The sequence below is a fragment of the Microcebus murinus genome, chromosome 4 (assembly GCF_040939455.1).
Source record: "Microcebus murinus isolate Inina chromosome 4, M.murinus_Inina_mat1.0, whole genome shotgun sequence".
Lineage (NCBI taxonomy): Eukaryota > Metazoa > Chordata > Mammalia > Primates > Cheirogaleidae > Microcebus > Microcebus murinus.
Window position 1 is genome coordinate 7,524,024 of NC_134107.1, and position 20,367 is coordinate 7,544,390.

The following is a 20,367-nucleotide window of genomic DNA, read 5'->3' on the forward strand; positions in this document are numbered from 1 at the left end:
TTCTTTTTGAAGTGATAGAAATGTTCTAAAATTGGTGATGGTAATAGTTGCACAACTCTTTGAATATACTAAAACCATTCAGTTGTATGTTTAAAATGGATGAATTGTATGATATGTGAATTACATCTTGATAAAGCTGTTGAAAAAGATTTCCATGGGCTGGGCATGATGGCTCACTCTTGTAATTCCAGCACGTTGGGAAGCTGAGGCAGGAGGATCACTTGAGGCCAGGAGTTGGAGACAAGCCTGGGCAACATAGCAAAAGCTCATCTCTACATCTCTCGTTTTTAATTTAAACAAATTAGCCAGCATGGTGGTATGTGCCTATAGTCCTAGCTACTCAAGAGGCTGAGGCAGGAGGATTGCTTGAGCCCAGGAGTTTGAGGCTGCAATGAGCTATGATTGTGCCATTGCAGTCTAGCTTGGGTGACAGAGTGAGACCTTGTCTCTTCAAAAAAAAAAAAAGATTTCCGTGGATGACTGGCAATAATGATACTGTCAGCAAGTTACAAAACATTAATAGCAAATTTAGGAGATAAAGAAGATGAGTTTGACTTGAACATGCTGAGAAAGCTGGGCGCGGTGGCTCACGCCTATAATCCTAGCACTCTGGGAGGCTGAGGCGGGCGGATCGCTCGAGGTCAGGAGTGCGAAACCAGCCTGAGCAAGAGCGAGACCCCGTCTCTACTATAAATAGAAAAGAAATTCACTGGCCAACTAATATGTATAGAAAAAAAAAAAAATTAGCCGGGCATGGTGGCGCATGCCTGTAGTCCCAGCTACTTGGGAGGCTGAGGCAGGAGGATCTCTTGAGCCCAGGAGTTTGAGGTTGCTGTGAGCTAGGCTGACGCCACAGCACTTACTCTAGCCTGAGCAACAAAGCAAGACTCTGTCTCAAAAAAAAAAAAAAAGAACTCCTAGTACCTAGAATGTGTTCTCTAAATACCATTGCTCACTAAAAAGCTGATTCTAGTCCTAGAGTAGAAATGTACCAGGTGAACGTGCATATCATGTTGGGTCAGAAAGCAAGGAAGCTATCAAGGGCCAGTGAGATTGTTTAAAAAAGATTTAGGAACTTTCATTCTGGCCATGATAGAATAATGGACTATTTAACATCCCCCCTTGAACAACTCTTCAATGGACAAATTATATTCAATAGCAGTTTTCTTATACAGCTGGTAGTATTGCACAGTGGTTCTGGAAAGAAGAGAAACAAACAAGTTAACCTTATGATTGTCCTGCTGTACTTCCTAGAGAGTATTTCCACATTGCACTGCAGGGAGGAGATACCCAACTTGAGTCTGGTGGATCTCTCTGAGTTGGGGAGACAAAGTTCATGGAGGTCTAATCAGCTAGAATTTATAGGAAAGAGTATTGAAGAGGAGAGAAATGCATAGAGACAGGAAGCTCTAGACAGACAACAATCCTTAGAGATCACATGGAGCCTGTTTCTACCAGGCAGAATGAAAAACCTCATATTTCATGGTGTGTCAGGTAGAGTCCTCAGAAGGATTTGACTGAGTGGCAGGGACAAGTTAGCTCTAGACTACAGCCTTCTCTGGTCCCATCTTGAAAACAAGATCCAGAAGGCTCAAATTATTTCCAAGTAATTTTTTTTTTTTTTTTTTTTTTTTTAGACTGAGTCTTGCTCTGTTGCCCTGGGTAGAATACAGTTGTGTCATCATAGCTCACTGCAGTCTCAAACTCCTGGGCTCAAGCGATCCTCCTGCCTTACTTTCCTCAGTAGCTGGAACTACATGCTAGCATCACCACAACCGACTCATTTTTCTATTTTTTTTGTAGAGATGAGGTCTTGCTCTTGCTCGGGCTAGTCTAGAACTCCTGACTTCGAGCAGTCCTCCTGCCTCAGCCTTCCAGGGTGCTAGGATTACAGGCATGAGCCACCACACTCAGCCTATTTCCAAGTAATTTTATAGCTTCCCAGAAAATAGTTCAAGAATATTTATAGGAATACAGAAATGCACCCAAGAAGGTAAACTTCACAATGCTTAGCATCTAATAAAAAAAAAAAAACAGCTTGGCTTCCTAAGAAGCAGGATCCATAAAGAAGAAAAGAATCAATCAATGAAACCTATCCAGAAATGTCACAGATGATAGTAAACAAGGACATTAAAACAAATATAACTGTATTCTGTGTTCTTAATAAGAGAAACAATTGAGCATATTAAATGAAGACAAGATATAAGAAAAAAGACCCAAATTAAAATTCTAGAGATAAAAATTACAATTTTTGTGATGAAAATTCACTAGATGAGATTAATGGCAGATCTACATACTGTAGAAGAAAAATCAATGAACTTGAATATATAACAGTAGAAACTGAAATGAAACACTAAGAAAAAAAATGTATGTTGTCAACATTATTATACATTAGAAAAGAAAAAAGAAGAAGGCATCAGTGAACTGTGGGATAACTTCAGGTGGCTTAATTCAGGGACATGTAATTAGAGTCCTGAAGGGAAAGAGGGCAGATAAAATAGTTGAAGAAATAATGGTCCCTTCCAGGTCAGTGTCCAAAAGAAAATAGGAAAATGATAAAAATTAAAAAAAGAATAAACAAATTAAAAAAATAAAGAAATAATGGTCCCCTAATTTCCAAATCTGATGAAAACCATAAACCTACAGATCCATGATCAATGAAACAAAAGCAAAAGAAATATAAAGAAAATGTCATAAAGACACATTTCAAACAAATTGCATAAAGTAAGTAATAAAGAATCTTAAAGACAACTGGAGATAAAAAGACACATTATGTGTAGAAGAACAAAGATAAGAATCACAGCAGTATTCTCATTGGAAATAGTGTTAACTAGGAGAATGTGGGGCAACATCTTACTCAAAGAAAAAAGAAAATTGTCCACCTAGAATTCTGTACCCAGTGAAATATTTTTCAAAAATGAAGGAGAAACGAAAAATTTTTCAGACATACAGAAGATGAAAGAATTCATTAGCAGACTTGTATTATAAGAAATGTCAAAAGAGGCCAGGCGTGGTGGCTCACACCTATAATCCTAGCACTCTGGGAGGCTGAGGCGGATGGATTGTTTGATCTCAAGAGTTTGAGAACAGCCTGAACAAGAGCGAGACCTAGTCTCTACTAAAAATACAAAGAAATTAGCTAGACAACTAAAAACGTGTAGAAAAAGTTAGCCAGGCATGGTGGCATGTGCCTGTAATCCCAGCTACTGAGGAGGCTGAGGCAGGAGGGTCACTTAGCCCAGGAGTTTGAAGTTGCTATGAGCTAGGCTGACGCCACGGCACTCTAACCCAGGCAACAGAGTAAGACTCTGTCTCAAAAAAAACAAAAAAAGAAAGAAAGAAAGGTCAAAGGAAATCTTTCAAGTAGAAGGAAAATGATTCCAGACAGAATTCTGGATCTACACATAAAAAAGGAAGACACTGGAAATGGTAACTATGTGGGTAAATATAAAAGATTTTTGTCCTTTTAAAAAACATTTCTTTAGAAGATAATTGCTTAAAACAAAAATAACAATGTTTATAACATATATGGAAACAAAAGGTGTGATGACAATAGCACAAAGGCCAAGAGGGGAGAAATGGAAGTATATTGCTGGATTCTTATACTATATTGGAACTGTTATAATATTATTTGAAGGTAGACTATAATTTAAAATTGTATAGTAATAAAGCCTAAAGCAATCCCTAAATTAATATAGCAGTTATAACTAATAAGCCAAAACGGAGATCAAATGGAACTATAAAAATTATCTAATCCAAAATAGAATCTAAAAATAGAAACGTGGAAAAGTAATACAGGGAACAAATGGAAAAGAGAGAACAAGATGATAGATTTTTATTTTTATTTTTTTCTGCTGATAAAAGTAACATGTGTTTATTGTAACAGAGTTTTTGCAAATGCAGAGAAGCATAATGAAGAAAACAAAATCACACATAATCCCGCTACCCATTTCTTAGTTACAGAGGGGCTTTAACAATTATTTGGATACATTCTTTACCTGTCTCCTAGTTTCTTTACTTCCTAAACAAGATGATAGATTTAAACCCCACCATAGCTATAACATATTCATATTAAATGTAAATGGTTTAAACAATCCAATTAAAAGACAACCATACATTTTGGCTCTTCAGACTCTTGTCCTGAGTTTGCAGTATCTCAAAGATCCTCTAGCTCTAAACAGTGACTATGTTGGTCCTAGATCGTGTGTTAATGCCTTCTGAGATTTGTGAGGAAGACTTCATTTATGAGCAATGCCTCCCTTTTTTCTGTTGTGACTTTCTATAATGTCCCAGTGCCTACTGGGTAAAAATTTTAATATTCACATTTAATACCTTGTGTTTACCCTATAGAAAGATTGTTGTGAAGCGGGGGGTGGGGGGAGTGGAGAGGGTGGGGTGGTGGTGGTGGTGTCATGTCCAGAGGGTTGCTACTGGCATCTAGTGGGTAGAGGCCAGGGATGCTGCTAAACATCCTGCAGTGCTACACAGGACTGCCCCTGGCCACCACCAGTGAAGAATTATCTGGCCCAAAGTGTCAGTGGTCCAGAGGTCAAGAAACCCTGGGTTAGAGGTAAGATGAGAGTAGGAATGGGAAGTCCAGATAAGGAAACTATTTCAGGAGCCTGTCTGCCTTTGTCTTTGTTAGAGAATAGGGTTGGAGAAGGTGAGAGGAAGATTCCTTCAATCTAAATCTCAGATACTTTCTAGTAAATATTCCTTTGTATATACTTCTATTTTTATTTTATTTTATTTATTTGTTTGAGATGAGGTCTGGCTCTGTCACCTTAGTACATTGGGGTCATCATAGCTTACTGCTACCTCAAACTCCCAGACTCAAGTGATTCTCATGCCCCAACCTCCTGAGTAGCTAGGAGTACAGGCATGTGTCACCATGCACAGCTAATTTTTCTAATTTTTGTAGAGACAGTCTCACTCTTGCTTAGGCTGGTCTTGAACTCCTGGCCTCAAGCAATCCTCCTGCCTCGGCCTCCCAAAGTGCCTTTTGTATATACTTCTATTCTGGCATGTAACACATTATAGTTTATTGTTTTTTATGTCTATCTCCCATACTGTAAATATGACAACTTGAAGAGAGGTGTTAAATCTGAATATTCATTTTTGTACACCCAGAATTTAGAACAGCATTGACCCGCGGTGCCCCTCAAATCTATGATCGAATATATAAGATGAATAAATTAATTATTCCAATACTATACCTGTAGCTCACGTTTATTAAACCCAGAATAATTTTCTAGATATCCTAGTGGCTCTATCTCTGTGCCATACACCTATCTTTGGTATGGAAAAGGCTCAAGATGTAATTAAATAGCACACTTGTTTATTTCTGGGAGTATGAACCAGGTCAGTGTTATGTTTGTTTTATATAAGTGAACACATAGTCATAAGAAACTAAAATTTGCCAGTTTTCTTTAGCAACTATACATATTTCTGTATGGACCTTTGGGTCTGCCTCTGATACTGTCAAGTCGGGAACAGCCAGTTACTCCTGTGTTCAAAGATACCTCTTATTTCATTGACTTGGAAAAATACTGCTTGCATATGGTGCCCAATTTGGATCTCAATTTGGACAGAGGTATGTCTCCCTCTCTTTGTACACGAATGAAGAAACCTGAAGGATATTAGAGAAAGGAAATATAAATAGCACATATATATAAAAATAGGACCCATTGATCTGATGGCCTAGGTTGGGATGTGGGGATGGGGGTCTGACTGAATTTAAGAGACCACTTGGAGTGAGCAAACATGTCAAACAGGCAAAGCCTCATCAGAGCCTGTTTGGTATTGCATGGGGATGCTGGTTCTCCTCTCACTTCTTCTGCTGCCACCTCTATTCCTGGTCTTTCTTCTAGGGACTTGTTCAGAGTGTTTCTTTTGTACTTTAATCTGTCAACTCAGGGGCTTTAGAAAGATGACTAAGGGAGCAATGACACCTTTGAACTATTGTGGAAGAGAAATGCTTCATGATGAAATGAGATAATCCATATAAAATTACTTAGAAAAGTTAAAACACAACAATTTCAAGACCATAGTGTTAAACCTAGGAAGCTGTGTATAATATTCATGTAGGGCCTAACTACATTAGCTTTGGATGAATCATGCTAAAAGTTGGGAGGTTAATAACTGAACCAATAAATAAAATTGGGAAATAGGAATATGCAACCATGGGCTGATGTCTAGGAGTTTACAGTTTTGAGCTTGACTGTTGTTCACTAGCATCCTTTGAAATTCACAAGGTAGTCTGGTCATTTGGATCCCAAGGAAGACATATTAAGGAAGAGGTATTCTAGAGTTGTGACTGGTATGAAAAGATTGAAGCCTCTTGGGGTGGGGCAGTATCTCGTGGGAAATGGTGGATCTTTACCTGGGAAGGAAGCCTAGAGATAAGGTTCTTTGTTCCTGAGTGGGTAGTGATTCCAGAAGGTGGCTATGAAAAGAGGGCGTCCTGAGACAGGGTCTCTAGAGGTAAATAGTTTTGTGAGAAAAGAATGTGTTTGGTCTTTTTTTTTTTTTTTGAGATAGAGTCTCACTCTGTTGCCCAGGTTAGAGTGCCGTGGCATCAGCCTCACTCACAGCAACCTCAAACTCCTGGGCTCAAGCGATCCTCCTGTCTCAGCCTCCCGAGTATTTGGGACTACAGGCATGCACCATCATGCCCAGCTAATTTTATATATATATATATATATTTAGTTGTCCAGCTAATTTCTTTCTATTTTTTTAGTAGAGATGGGGGTCTTGCTCTTGCTCAGGCTGGTCTCGAACTCCTGAGCTCAAACGATCCACCTGCTTCAGCCTCCCAGAGTGCTAGGATTACAGGTGTGAGCCATTATGCCCGGCCACAATGTTTGGTCTTAATCTGTCAGGCTACCACGATTTTCAATAGAGGGATGACCTAGGTGAATTTCTAGAAATCTCCATATTTCTTTTTCTCTTTCATTTTTGTTTTCAGGCTTTGTTGATTTACTTTATTTTTTGCCACTTCATGATGCCTGAACTTGTTCAATTAACTTTGGAAATGAATATGTAAGAAATGTCCCCTCAACTCCCTCCCTCATTACTCTAAAGCAGGTGTCAAACTATGGCCCGCAGGCCACATGTGGGTGTTTTTGCCTGTTTTTGTTGTTGTTGTTGTTTTATTTTTGAGACAGAGTCTCACTTTGTTGCCTAGGCTAGAGTGAGTGCCGTGGAGTCAGCCTACTCAAGGCAACCTCAAACTCCTGGGCTCAAGCAATCCTCCTGCCTCAGCCTCCCAAGTAGCTGGGACTACAGGCATGCGTCACCATGCCCAGCTAATTTTTTTCTATATATATTAGTTGGCCAATTAATTTCTTTCTATTTATAATAGAGACAGGGTCTCACTCTTGCTCAGGCTGGTTTTGAACTCCTGACCTTGAGCAATCTGCCTGCCTCGGCCTCCCAGAATGCTAGGATTACAGGCATGAGCCACCGCGCCCGGCCTGCCCATTTGTTTTTTTACTTCAAAATAAGATATGTGCAGTGTGCATAGGAATATGTTCATAGTTTTTTTTAAACTATAGTCCGGCCCTCCAACAGTTTGAGGGACAGTGAACTGGCCCCCTGTTTAAAAAGTTTGAGGACCCATGCTCTAAAGGATAGAACCAGGATCCACATAGAGGTGCTTCTCCATATGGCTCTGGAAGGTAGCAATATCCAGATTGTATTCCAAAGGGTCAAGGTGCTAGCAAGTGACTACAGGGCATTGAATTACCTAGAAATACAAATATCACACGGTATTTGGGTTGAGAACACAGATTTTGGAGTTAATCTAGCAAGGTCTAAAACTCAGTTCTATTTACTACCTCACATTAGGCAAGATATTTAACCTATCTGTGCCTCTTTCCTTATCTGTAAAAGGCATAAGAATGGGTCCTACCCCATAGTGTTGTTATGAAGTCTAAATGTTAAGACAGTATATGAGAATTTAACATGGTACCTGGCATGTAGCACAAGTTAGCTGTTGTTATCATCATTACTCAGGCTTGAATCTTACCTCTGCCTCTTACTAGCCATACCTGCCTTGGAAAGTTGTATGAGGAATCAGTGAATTTAGTGTTTCTCAATAAATGCAAAGGAGTATTGTTTGGTTTGCATTTTACACACCCAGTTGTTATTTTGATGTTCTTCCTGTGAGTGAGTCACTATTATTTGCTTCCATTGTGTGGATAGAGAAACAAGTTCAAAAGGGGAAGTGAATGTTTGAATTTAGATTTATTCTCAGATACTTCTTTGTTCAGAATATACATTCTTTAGTCACTTAGCATTTCTACAAGTCTTTATTTATGTCAAGAATTGGTGTGATGTCTTGTCCTTTAGATTTGGTGCTTCCAGATGTGAGTTATCTGGTGGAATCCAGTAAGGGGGCTCAGTTTCAGAATACGGACACTCAAGGACACATTCTGCTGCTTTTTCTCTTTGTGGATTTCCACAGTGGGTTTCCAATCCAGCAAATGGAAATCTGGGGTAAGTATGGGGCTGCCAGCTGGGGTGTGCCAAATGCTGAGAAGATAAAGAAAGGGAGACTTTGTGTAATGCAGGTATCTGAATTAGAAGTATTTCTGTAGAATAAGAATTTCAGTGAGAAACCTTGCTTGTTAAATTATATTATATGCCCTATGGAAAAGATCCATTATGTTGGTGCATCACATAAATGATGACATTCCCAGATTTGGTTGGCAAGAAACCAGCAGACACTTCATATAACGCTCCCTAGGGTTCAGTGGTTCTCAGCCTTAGCCGCACAACCTGGGACTGTCTAAGAATGATTCACTCTCACCCCAAAGATTCTGATTTCCTTGGGTGGAGGTGGGCCCCAGGTCTCAGTATATTTTTAAAGCTTCTCAGATGATTCTGATGTGTAGCCAGTCTTGAGAACTTTTCATCACCATACTGCTTTTCCAAGTGGATTAAAGAAATGTATGCTTGTCCTTGTTCAAGCATGTAAGGGGAAGCCTTTGGCGTTTAACTATTAGAAAGGTGATAACCTGTTTTCGAAAAGGTTCTCTAGTTTGTGCCTATAATCCCAGTTACTTGGGAGGCTAAGGTGGGAGGATTGCTTGAGCCCAGGACTTTGAGGCTGCAGTGAGCTATGATCATGCCACTGCACTCCAGCCTGAGTGATAAAAAAAAACCCAAAAAACAACGAAACCCTACCCACCACCCCCACACAACCAAATACCTCTCCTTTAAAGGTAAAGCAGTTGTTTTCAGCTTATGGTCCATGAGACACATGCATCAGAATCACCTAGATTATTTGAAAATGTACGGCTTCCTGGGCTAGTGATTAATTTTTACTTATTTTGCAATAATGTAAAATCTGGTACAGTTTGAGAATCTGCATTTGGAATAAGGTTCTCAAGTGATTCTTAAGTATAGTAAAATTTGAAAACCACTGACTGTGAGCCAGAGTTGGCTTATGCATTTTAATTCAGTAAATCCTGGGACACAAACTTAAGTGTTTCTCAGTGTCTTCCTAAACTTTGAGGGAAGTTACAAGAAGAAGTTGCGCTTATACAAATTTTGGGGAAAGTTCATAAGCTTCCCTTTTGGTACTTCTGATATATTCTTGTGTTCTTTCTCTGTGGGCTGGTATGTTTTTGTGGGACTCTGCTCTGTGGGCCTTCCAGTACTGTTTAGTGTGGCCCTCTCCCTGAATCATAAGAAAAATGAGACCTGTTAGAACCCCAGACCAGAAGAGCACATATTGACTGGTGCCAACTATTTGTTGAACAAACCATTGCCACCTGTGGGATTCTTCCTGCTGCCTTTCTCCCAAGCCTCTCCTACCTTTTCCCAACATATATTGTACATAATCTAGGAGAGAAGCACTTTTTGCTGGGCTCTGGCTTGCAGCCCTTTATTTGAGGAGCTGGTGTTCTTTGATGCCTCACTGTTCCATAGATTAAGGCCAGAGGAATGAGAAATAGGTGAGACCCAAACTAATGAGGCTCTAGCAAAAAGGTCTAAGATGAGGATTCCTAGGGCTGTTGTTACCTGGCCTGTGCTCCTACAGACAGAGGCTGATAAGAGAAGCAGCTTACTACTGTGGAAAGAACATCAAGGTAGAATGAAGAAACCTGGTAGCTCCCATACCAGCTTCCTCAGTGATTTTTGGGAAACAAGTCAAATAAATCTGAGCCTCACTTTTCATATCTTTAACATGAGATTGTTAGACTAGATAATGTCAAAAGCCCTTCCAAGATTAAAAGTCTCTTAAGACTTAAGATCTGCTACTTTCAAGCTGTTTTTTTTTTTTTAAAAGGTCTGCCAGAGGATAATCCTAGGATAATGCAAACCTGATACCATGTTCTGGGTGCTATTGAACATACCTTAAGAACTCAAATTCCTCAGAAACTACTGTTACTTATTCTTATAGTACTATGATAATTTATACACTTCTGTTTAGCTTGACTCTGAAGGCCTGCAGTATCTCAGTACTTGTCTCAGTGTTGAATTAAACAGAAATTCAGGGTGGGCATGGTGGCTCACGTCTGTAATCCTAGCACTCTGGGAGGCTGAGGCGGGAAGATTGCTTGAGCTCAGGAGTTCGAGACCAGCCTGAGCAAGAGCGAGACCCTGTCTCTACTAAAAATAGAAAGAAATTAGCCAAACAACTAAAATTAGAAAAAATTATCCCCACATGGTGGTGTGTGCCTGTAGTCCCAGCTACCAGGGAGGATCACTTGAGCCCAGGAGTTTGAGGTTGCTGTGAGCTAGAGTGACGCCACAGCACTCTAGCCCAGGCAAGAGAGTGAGACTGTCTCAAAATAAGTAAATAAATAAATAAATAAAAAATAAAAAGAGGAAGAAAAAGAAATTCATCACTGAATTAGTAAACATAGTATCTTTTCAAATCTTACACATCTGGTAGTTTAGGATGAGCCTCTGAGAGGATGTGCAGTGAGGGAGGCAGATATGGACAGAGTAGTGATTTTATCTTCTCCTTCCCCCTCTTCTTTCTCACACTCTTGAAAGCTTTCTCCAGGCTCCTTCTTTTAGGAAACAGATTGTACAAAATTACAGTCTGTTTCCATGTATCTTTTAAAAAAATGATATAATTGGCCTTCTGCCTACTTTGTCATGGTAACTTTTCTATGATTAACTTATTATTTTGCCACAACGTCAAAAGCATCTGGTGGTATCAGCAGTTTTAGGAATGAACTTTGGCTTTTTAATTTAATGTCTGCTATCAAAAGGGGTTTGATTTCTTGAAGCTATTTTTAGGATCAAACTATGGAAAATAGTAATCCAGATATCAATCATCATAGCAATAGCAATATTTTCCCATTGAATATTGCAATGTACATTTCAAAACACTTCATGTAAATCATCCCAGTTTATTTGCACAACATACCTATGGAGGAGGTGATATAAAGCCATTTTCTGTACTGAAGTAAGAAAAGTTAAGCGACTTAGCTATCACTAGTTGGTGGTAAAATTGACCCTAGAATCTATGTTCTCCCAATTCTAACTCCAGACTCCTTTTGAGCTTACCCCATATTACCTTCCCTAGCAGAAAAGCGTCCTGGTGCCTTTTGGTGTCTAGAGTGTTCCTTCTGGCTTGCATTTTTAATGCAGTCCTGAGAAAAGCCAGCCAGCCTTAGGCTGCTTCACCATAGTATCTGAACAGACTCTCCAGGAGAGAGTAGAACAACACTGAAAACACAAAGGATGATGAAGAAGCTTTTTTCCAGGTAGCCTGTCAAGTGAACTTGGCTTCCTGTGTCTGCTGCAGCAGGATCATTGAATGGTAGCCTGTTGTTCGAAGTCATATTTTTGCCCGTTGCTCTCACATGTTAGCTTTTCTGAAAGAGAGATAATCCTCCATTCAAAAGGACCTTCTGCAATCGAGGGGTTCTCAGAGTCACCTTTGTGAGTTTTAACCTTTTCTTTACCACAACACATCTGGAAGAATCCCCACAACAGTGATGCTCAATAGGAATGGAGTAGAGTTAGACACATTCTCCAGGGCTTCTCCTATCCCTCTTTCTCCTCTCCTCCAGCAGTCACCAGTATCGTTGTTTCTAATATGTAGTATTAATATATATTTCCGATGTGAATTAAACAGGATCCCTCATTTGTTTCTTCAAAAATAATGTCATTCCTCACTTTAATGTTCCTGGGCTTTCTTTCATTTATAAGTGAGAATTGGGAGGTTTTGTCTTTAAAAATAATTATTTGTGGATAGGTAATGGCCTTTTCTTCCAAGAGACATCTTTCCCACTCCCAGCTCTGACTCAGAGCACATGAACAGCAGTCTTGAAGTAGCCACCCTCACTCATGGTTACAACATTCTTCCTCCCTGTAGGAGTCCATACTTTGCTCACTACTCATCTCAGTGCCATCCTCACAGAGAGCCACAGTGTAGTACAAGATTCCATCCAGTTCACTGTGGACCAGGTCTTGGAGCAGCATCACCAAGCTGCCAAGGTAATAAGAAATTCAGTTTCCTTTCTCCTACTTTCTAAGAAAAAGATAGTGTATAGCAGACAGGGCCTAAGAGCCCTTCCTCCCTTAATACCCCTTCCTTCCTCTTCTGTCACCGGGGGCGATCTTATAACACTGCATCTAGCCTAGGAACTCAAGCTTTAAGTTAGATGGGTCACTGTAACCAGCATACTTAGTCTTACCTCCTAGTAGGTGGGTTTGAGTAAATAGGAAAATAGCTAATAGAGAAAGTGACTGATAAAGCACTTCTCCCTCATCTATACTTCTCTCCTTCCCACACATACTTCTGGAGCTGCTATGCCACTAAATCTTACATTCTTCCCTCATTTTCCCAATTCTTAATAGCACCACTTTCTCTTTTTACTTGAATTTCTGAATTCATCCAACCTGCGTACTTGTGGTAACACATTTCTCACTTCATATGGCCCTCTATTCAGGGAAAAAAAAACACAAAGCAAAACTTAAAGCTTTTTAAAAAAAATATTGTATCTGTTTTATTGACCAGTGTCTCATTGCTTGTCTTTTCTGAATGTGTCTGTGTCAATAAGTCATCTCTATGAAAGGAGAGAACATTTTAAAAATTTGTTTTAATCCCTAAGGGTCATGATGTAAAGATGTGTCATGATTTCAGTATGTATTGTTGATAGAAGGGAAGAATTGTTGAAATTCTGCCCTGACTGAAATCTTTGGCCCCGTTGGGATTCTCTGAACCAGCAGCTTGGCATTAGCCCAGTCTCCTCTCGTGTGTTATGTGTCCAGGCTCATCAGAAACTGCAGGCCTCACTCACGGTGGCTGTGAATTCCATCATGAGTGTTGTGACTGGAAGCACCTGCAGCAGCTTCCGAACCATGTGTCTCCAGGCCCTTCAGGTTAGTAGGGGATTGGGGATGCCAAAGTGCCCACTGCCTGTGTAACATGCACTGTGCTTTTAGAAACGTTATTTTATTTGCTCTTACTGTGATCTTACATAGTACCAGGACTAAATGTTTTAAAAAATATTTGTCGAAAGAATAGTAGTGCGTATACTATTTTATAAATGAGAAAACAAGTTATTAAAGATTTCTACTTCCTTTAGGTCACATAGCTAGTTAAGAGGAAAGCTAGGGATTAGATCAGTGATTTCTAGTTCTTTGTTGGACAATGCTACCTCATAGTGACAGAATACATTGGAAATAACTGAGCAACCTTAAGTATCAACCTTAAGTATGTGATGGTATGGAATAGTGTAAACAGTCTTTGAATCAAAGGTTTAGGTTCAAATCCTGACTCATTTACTTACTAGCTATGTGGACTTCATGCCTGTATTTAACTTCTCTAAGCCCTACCTACAAATTGGAAAAAATAATATTGATAGTACCTCACAGCATTATTATGAGTGTGAAGACTACATGCATGCTATGGCCTGAATGTTTGTATCTCCTCAAAATTCATATGTTGAAATCCTAACCTCCAAGGTCATGGTATTAGGAGGTTTGGGGCCTTTGGGAGATGATTAGGTTATTAGGGTCCACTCTCATGAATGGGATTAGTGCTCTTATGAAAGAGGCCCAAGAGAGACCCTTGCCTCTCTGCCACATGAGGACATAGGGAGAAGCAGGCAGTCTGAAACTCAGCAGAGGGCCCTCACCAGAACCTGACCGTGCTGGCACCTTGATCTCATATTTCAGCCTGCAGGACTGCGAGAAAGACATTTTCATTCTTTATAACCCACCCAGCCTATGGTGATTTGTTATAGCAGCCAAAAAGGAATAAGACAGTGTGAAAGTGTGTGGTGTATAAGTTCTCAATGTTAGCTTCTTTTCTTCCTTTTAGGAATGTGTGCTGACCAACCGGTATTAATATTATCAATGGGGAACACATTAGTTCCATGTCTCTTGCTTCAGTTTTTTTTTCTTTTGTTTTTTCTGGAAAGATAGTATAACACACACAATTTGAAATAATAGCTAATAAATTTTATCACCATTTAAAATTTTTGCTCATCCCATATATAATTATAACCAAAACGTTCTATTTTCTTATATAATTTGACATTTTTCCCTGTTTCAACAGTTTTAGAATTTCATTTCAGTTAACTAATATTCCACTATAGTATTTTTACCTAATTTAATAAGTCATTCCTCTGTAAGACATTTAAGTTGTTTACAGTCTTTTTGTTGATGTAAATAGTGCTTCAGCAATACCTTGATATATAGGATAACTTCTTTTGAATTATTTCCTAGAATAAATTTCTATAGATGGAATTATAAATCAAAGAGTTTAACACCTTTATAAGTTAGTGCATTTTGTCCTAGCTTCACCTTTCCAGGTCATGTGGCTAGCACAGAGTAGAGAGAAGAACTCTATATTGGGAATTTGAAGGTATGCATTAAAGCCCTAACTTTTGTACTAAATAGCTGTGAGATCTTAGGAGAGTCACTTTTCCTTTTGGAATTTAAATTTTCTCATCTATATTATTACTGTGTTGCATTAGGTGATTACTCTGTGGTCCCCTTTAACTCTAATATCCTACAATTCTGTTTTAAAATGTAGAAGGCTATGACCCATTCCCTATGGGTGCAAACTGTGTTTTGTCCCTCTCCTCCCTAAAAAGGCTTATCTGAGGAAAAGGTCTCATATCAGCCTCAGTTGTTCAGTGGACCTCTGCTCTCTTGGAAACTTGCTTTATAGAAGAGTAGTTTATATAACCCCTTCTAAATAGATGGATCCCTGGAGTATTTATCTCCTACAGAGCCAGGAGAACAAAGACCTTGTTTGAAGGATCTTGCTTAGGTGATACAAGTGGGAAGACATACAGGGGCCACAACCACCTAACTCACGCCCAGTATCCCAGGCCTTCTTTCTGCCTCTCCTGCCCTCATAGAGACAAAGGAAACCTCTGATGCCATGTGAGCAATACCAGTGGTTTGCCTTCCAGTCTGCCTCATCCTCTCCCTGTATGAACTTCTGTGAATACTTCTCCCTTGCTTTCTAGTACTAGAACTCAGCATGTTCCATTTCTGGTTCATTGTAGGCAGCTGACACACAGGAGTTTGGGACCAAACTGCACAAAGTATTTCATGAGATCACCCAGCACCGATTTCTTCACCACTGCTCATGTGAGGTGAAGCAGGTAAGTGTAAAGTAATAAGTAGTAATTTGGTAGAAACCTTCCATTTTCCATGTGGGGATCCTGAATTCAGGGTGAGTAGGTGTCAGTGTTTCAGACTGCATGATCTGAGGTTAGCCTTTCAGTAAGGAAGTCTGTGGTTCAAAAAAACTTTATAGAACATAGTATTACATAGAGGTTAAGGGCATGGTTAAACATTGCCTGAATTCCATTTTGTCACTAACTAGTTGTTGGCATTATTGTGGTAGTTACTTAATCTTTTTAAGCCTCAGTTTCTTTATCAGTAAAATAGGAATGAGACATATTTAAAATGATCATTGTGAGGCTAGGCATGGTAGCTCATGCCTATAATCCCAGCACTTTGGGAGGCTGAGAGAGGAAAATTGCTTAAGGCCAAGAGTTTGAGGCCAGCCTGGGCAACATAGCAAGACCTTGTCTCTATAAAAAATTATTTTAAAAATCAGCTGGATGTGGTGGCACACACCTGTAGTCCTATATACTTGGGAGGATGAGAAAGGAGGATCACTTGAGCTTAGAAATTTGAGGTTGCAGTGGGTCACTGCACTTCAGCCTGTGCAATAGAGTGAGATCTTGTCTCTTAAATAAAAATAATTGTTATGAATTTTGAATAAGATTATGTAAAGTGCTAATAAGCACATAGCTACTATTATAATGGGGTGATATGGTAGGATTCTTATGTTTAGTTTTGACTAATGAAAAATACATTTTTTTCTGTTCACCTTTTTGGATGTAGGAGATCTAAAGTTTCCTTTTTTTTTTTCAAAAAAAAAAGTCTTTCTTTTTTTACACCAACAAAGCAAAGGCAAATAGACTTTCATTAGCTGGGGTCTCTACTTTTTTTTTTTTTTTTTTTTACTTATTCTTTTTAGTCAGAATTTGACATGGGTATGGGGTCTCTACTTTTAAGGATGTCAAATCGCTTTGGCTGGTTTTGTGGTAGTCTCCTCTAATGAGTAGAGGGAAATATAGCTAGGAAATTCTGATATTTCCATATTCTAGGTGTAGCTGATAGTAGTGGTGTAACTGAAGCCCACTTTTCTAGCTCTCTTAGCTCCAGTCTGTAGGATTGACTTATCTGGAACTAAAGTATAGGATGAGTAAATGAGAGATTAAGGATGAAATAATCATACAGTGGCTTCTGGCCACAATGGAATAACAGGGACCAGATATACCCTCCTGCCTAAAATTAAAAAAGAAAATCCAGATTCAACAATGGCTCTTTGTCTAGACAAAGTACGGAGACTATGGAACAGGGAGAAGGAATCTAGGCAAAGTTTGGTGGTCTCCCTAAGTTAAATAGGTGGAGCTGAGGAATCCAGGGATACCAGGGCAGCTAAAGTTTTCAGAGCAGGGTACCAAAGAGGAGAGAGCTACACTGAGAATTCTGGATGTCTGCAGAGGGTCCGACCCTTCTACTATTCAGTTGATAACTGATCAGATCATTCATGTGGAGAAATTATCCCAGTAAAGAGCCATTCATATTAGAGGGAACAATATGTGGAGCTTATATAGGGCCAGGAATAGTGACTGTTCCTATCTTCAGTGGAAAAACACCCTCATAATTTATGGAGCATTAGGTAGAAAACTAAGAAGAGTCTTGCCTTGGGAATGGAGAAAAAATTAACCTACAATAAACACTCCTCTGGTTTTATCTAATAAAGCTTAAAAACAGAAGCAAGATCAATAAGGATCAAACTATTTCAAGTAATTCAACAGCATCACAGGACAAAGTTCAAAATTTTTTATAGGAATATAAAAATATCCAGCACCCACCAAGATAATATTCACAGTGCCTTTCTTCCAATCAAAAATTAACAGGCGGGCCGGGCGCTGTGGCTCACGCCTGTAATCCTAGCTCTTGGGAGGCCGAGGCGGGCGGATTGCTCAAGGTCAGGAGTTCAAAACCAGCCTGAGCAAGAGCGAGACCCCGTCTCTACTATAAATAGAAAGAAATTAATTGGCCAACTGATATATATATATATAAAAATTAGCTGGGCATGGTGGCACATGCCTGTAGTCCCAGCTACCCGGGAGGCTGAGGCAGAAGGATCACTCGAGCCCAGGAGTTTGAGGTTGCTGTGAGCTAGGCTGACGCCACGGCACTCACTCTAGCCTGGGCAACAAAGCGAGACTCTGTCTCAAAAAAAAAAAAAAAAAAAAATTAACAGGCTTACTAAGAAGCAGGAAAAAAATAAAGAAAAAACTTAATCATAACTAATCCAGAACTGATACAACAGATAGTAGACAAAGACATTAAAACAGTTATTGTTATTTTTTTCTTTTTTTATAGATAGGCTCTTGCTCTGTTGCCTAGGGCTAGAGTGCAGCAGCGGCATCATAGCTCACTGCAACCTCAAACTCCTGGACTCAAACCATTCCCCTGCCTCAGGGTCTCTTAGTTCAGTAGCTGGGACTATGTCCAGCTAATTTTTCTGTTTTTTGTAGAGATGGGGTCTCAGGCTGTTCTCAAACTCCTGGCCTTGAATGTTGTTATTATTTTTGATATACCATAATATTTATTGCAGTTTGGCCATTTTTGTGAAGGTGGGGAGTTTGATCTCAAAAACAATGTTCCATTTAAGGATCTTTTAAAGAGAAATTACCATCACGACTGATACTCAGAATATCTTTAGTGTTGCAAGACTCAAATGGTAAACATAAAACTCCTACACATATTCAGTAGCGTATGTACACTTAGTGGAAAACAAAAAGGCATTAATAACAGCTATTTCTTTTCAGAAGATATGCAGATAACAAGAGTGAACACTGAGCTACTAGAATAAGTTGATGACACAGATAACACAACTTACTCAACTTTCTTCTTGGGGTGAGGGATTAAATTTATCATCAAAAAAAGTGCTTTTTAATGCATAGTGTTCTATCTCTGCTGCCATATCACAAAAATAGGCTTGCCAAGGCCTATATATGAATGCTCAAACCTCACAGACTGCAATCAAGTACAACTTTTAATGTAAATAATACTGAATAAAGTTTACCATCTGACCAGTGGAAGATACTTTCAAGTCATTCAATTAGCTTATCTTTTGCAGTAGTCTAAGGTAAGCTGTTGACATTGACAGACACATTCACTGCAGTGCTTCCTGCAAGGGATATAGCCACTTGTTCTGGCTAAAATATGATGGGAAGGCATTCCTTACTAAACAGTCTTATGGTAGTCACTGATGGGCTGCTTAAATTAGTGATATCTCCATTCATTGTGTTGGAAGGGCCCAGTGAAAAGGGGATAAAGAAAAAAAAAACAACCTAATATTATTCCAATAGACTGAGCCGGAAAATGGGAGCTCCTTAAGATCTAGATGGCACTTGACTATCATTTATAAGAGTTTCCTTTTAAGTGAAGCTAATACATTGCCCCCATAAAAACAGTTATTATTATAACTGTATTCCATGTATTCAGGAAGCAAGAGGAAAGATTGAATAGAGATGTGGAAAGTATAAAAAAATACCCAAAATAGCTGGGTGCGGTGGTGCATGCCTGTAGTCCCAGCTATTTAGGACACTGAGGTGGGAGAATCACTTGAACTCAGGAGTTCAAAGCCAGCATGGGCAACATAGTGAGACTCCATCTCTTAAAAATAAAAAAGACCCGGCCGGGCGCGGTGGCTTATGCCTGTAATCCTAGCACTCTGGGAGGCGGAGGTGGGCGGATTGCTCAAGGTCAGGAGTTCGAAACTAGCCTGAACAAGAGCGAGACCCCGTCTCTACTATAAATAGAAAGAAATTAATTGGCCAACTAATATATATAGAAAAAATTAGCCGGGCATGGTGGCGCATGCCTGTAGTCCCAGCTACTCGGGAGGCTGAGGCAGGAGGATTGCTTGAGCCCAGGTGATTGAGGTTGCTGTGAGCTAGGCTGACGCCACGGCACTCACTCTAGCCTAGGCAACAAAGCGAGACTCTGTCTCAAAAAAAAATAAATAAATAAAAAAGACCCACCAAATAAACTTTTAGAAATGAAAAATACAATGTCTAAGATGAAACGTATAATGAATAGTAATAAAGGCATATTAGACACTTAAGGAAAAATACATAGCAATAGAAACTATCCTAAATGAAACACAGAGATTAGAAAACAACTAAAGTAAATATATAATAGAGTATCAGTGAGCTATGGGGAAATTTCAAGTAGCCTAATATGTATGTAATTCGACAATCTAAATGAGAAAGGGGGGATGGGGAACAGAAAGTATGTTTGAAGAAATGATGGCTGAAGTTTTTCCAGATTTTATGAACTCTGTAAACCTATAGATCTAATAACCTCAATTAGCTCCAAGCCCAAGAAACATAAAGAAAGCTACACCAAGGCACATAATTAAAATGGTTAAAACCAGTGGTAAAGAGGAAAGCTTAAACACAGACAGAAGGGGAAAAACCCAAGTTATGTACAAGGAAACAAAGATAAGGATTAGAGCAGATTTCTTGTTGGAAACAGTATAGGCTAGAAGAAAATGGAGCAAAATCTTTACAGTATTGGAGAGAGAAAACCAACTCTTAGCCTAGAAATGTTTACCCAGCAAAATATCTTTAAAACAAAGATGAGGCCAGGTGTAGGTGCTCATGCTTATAATCCCAGCATTTTAGGAGGCCAAGACAGGAGGATTGCTGGAGGCCAAGAATTTGAGACCAGCCTAAGCAACACAGTGTGACCCCATCTCAACAAAAAAAAAAAAAAGAAAGAAAAAGAAAATTAGCTGGGCATGGTAATGCACGCCTGTAGTCCCAGCTACTTGGGAGG

General features: G+C 39.4%; 1 protein-coding gene across 7 annotated transcripts in view; it reads left to right on the forward strand.

The window, feature by feature from the left end:
- Positions 1-20,367, forward strand: part of TOP6BL (TOP6B like initiator of meiotic double strand breaks) — an 87,903-nt gene that overhangs the window by 55,244 nt on the left and 12,292 nt on the right. For 6 of the 7 annotated variants that reach the window (XM_076001658.1, XM_076001660.1, XM_076001659.1 and 3 more), the window contains 5 exons: positions 5,442-5,593; positions 8,353-8,499; positions 12,344-12,465; positions 13,243-13,353; positions 15,495-15,593. In XM_076001658.1, coding sequence (XP_075857773.1) covers positions 5,442-5,593; positions 8,353-8,499; positions 12,344-12,465; positions 13,243-13,353; positions 15,495-15,593 — 631 coding nt within the window. The remainder of the gene's footprint in view (positions 1-5,441; positions 5,594-8,352; positions 8,500-12,343; positions 12,466-13,242; positions 13,354-15,494; positions 15,594-20,367) is intronic. The other variant, XM_076001663.1, reaches the window with a different exon arrangement.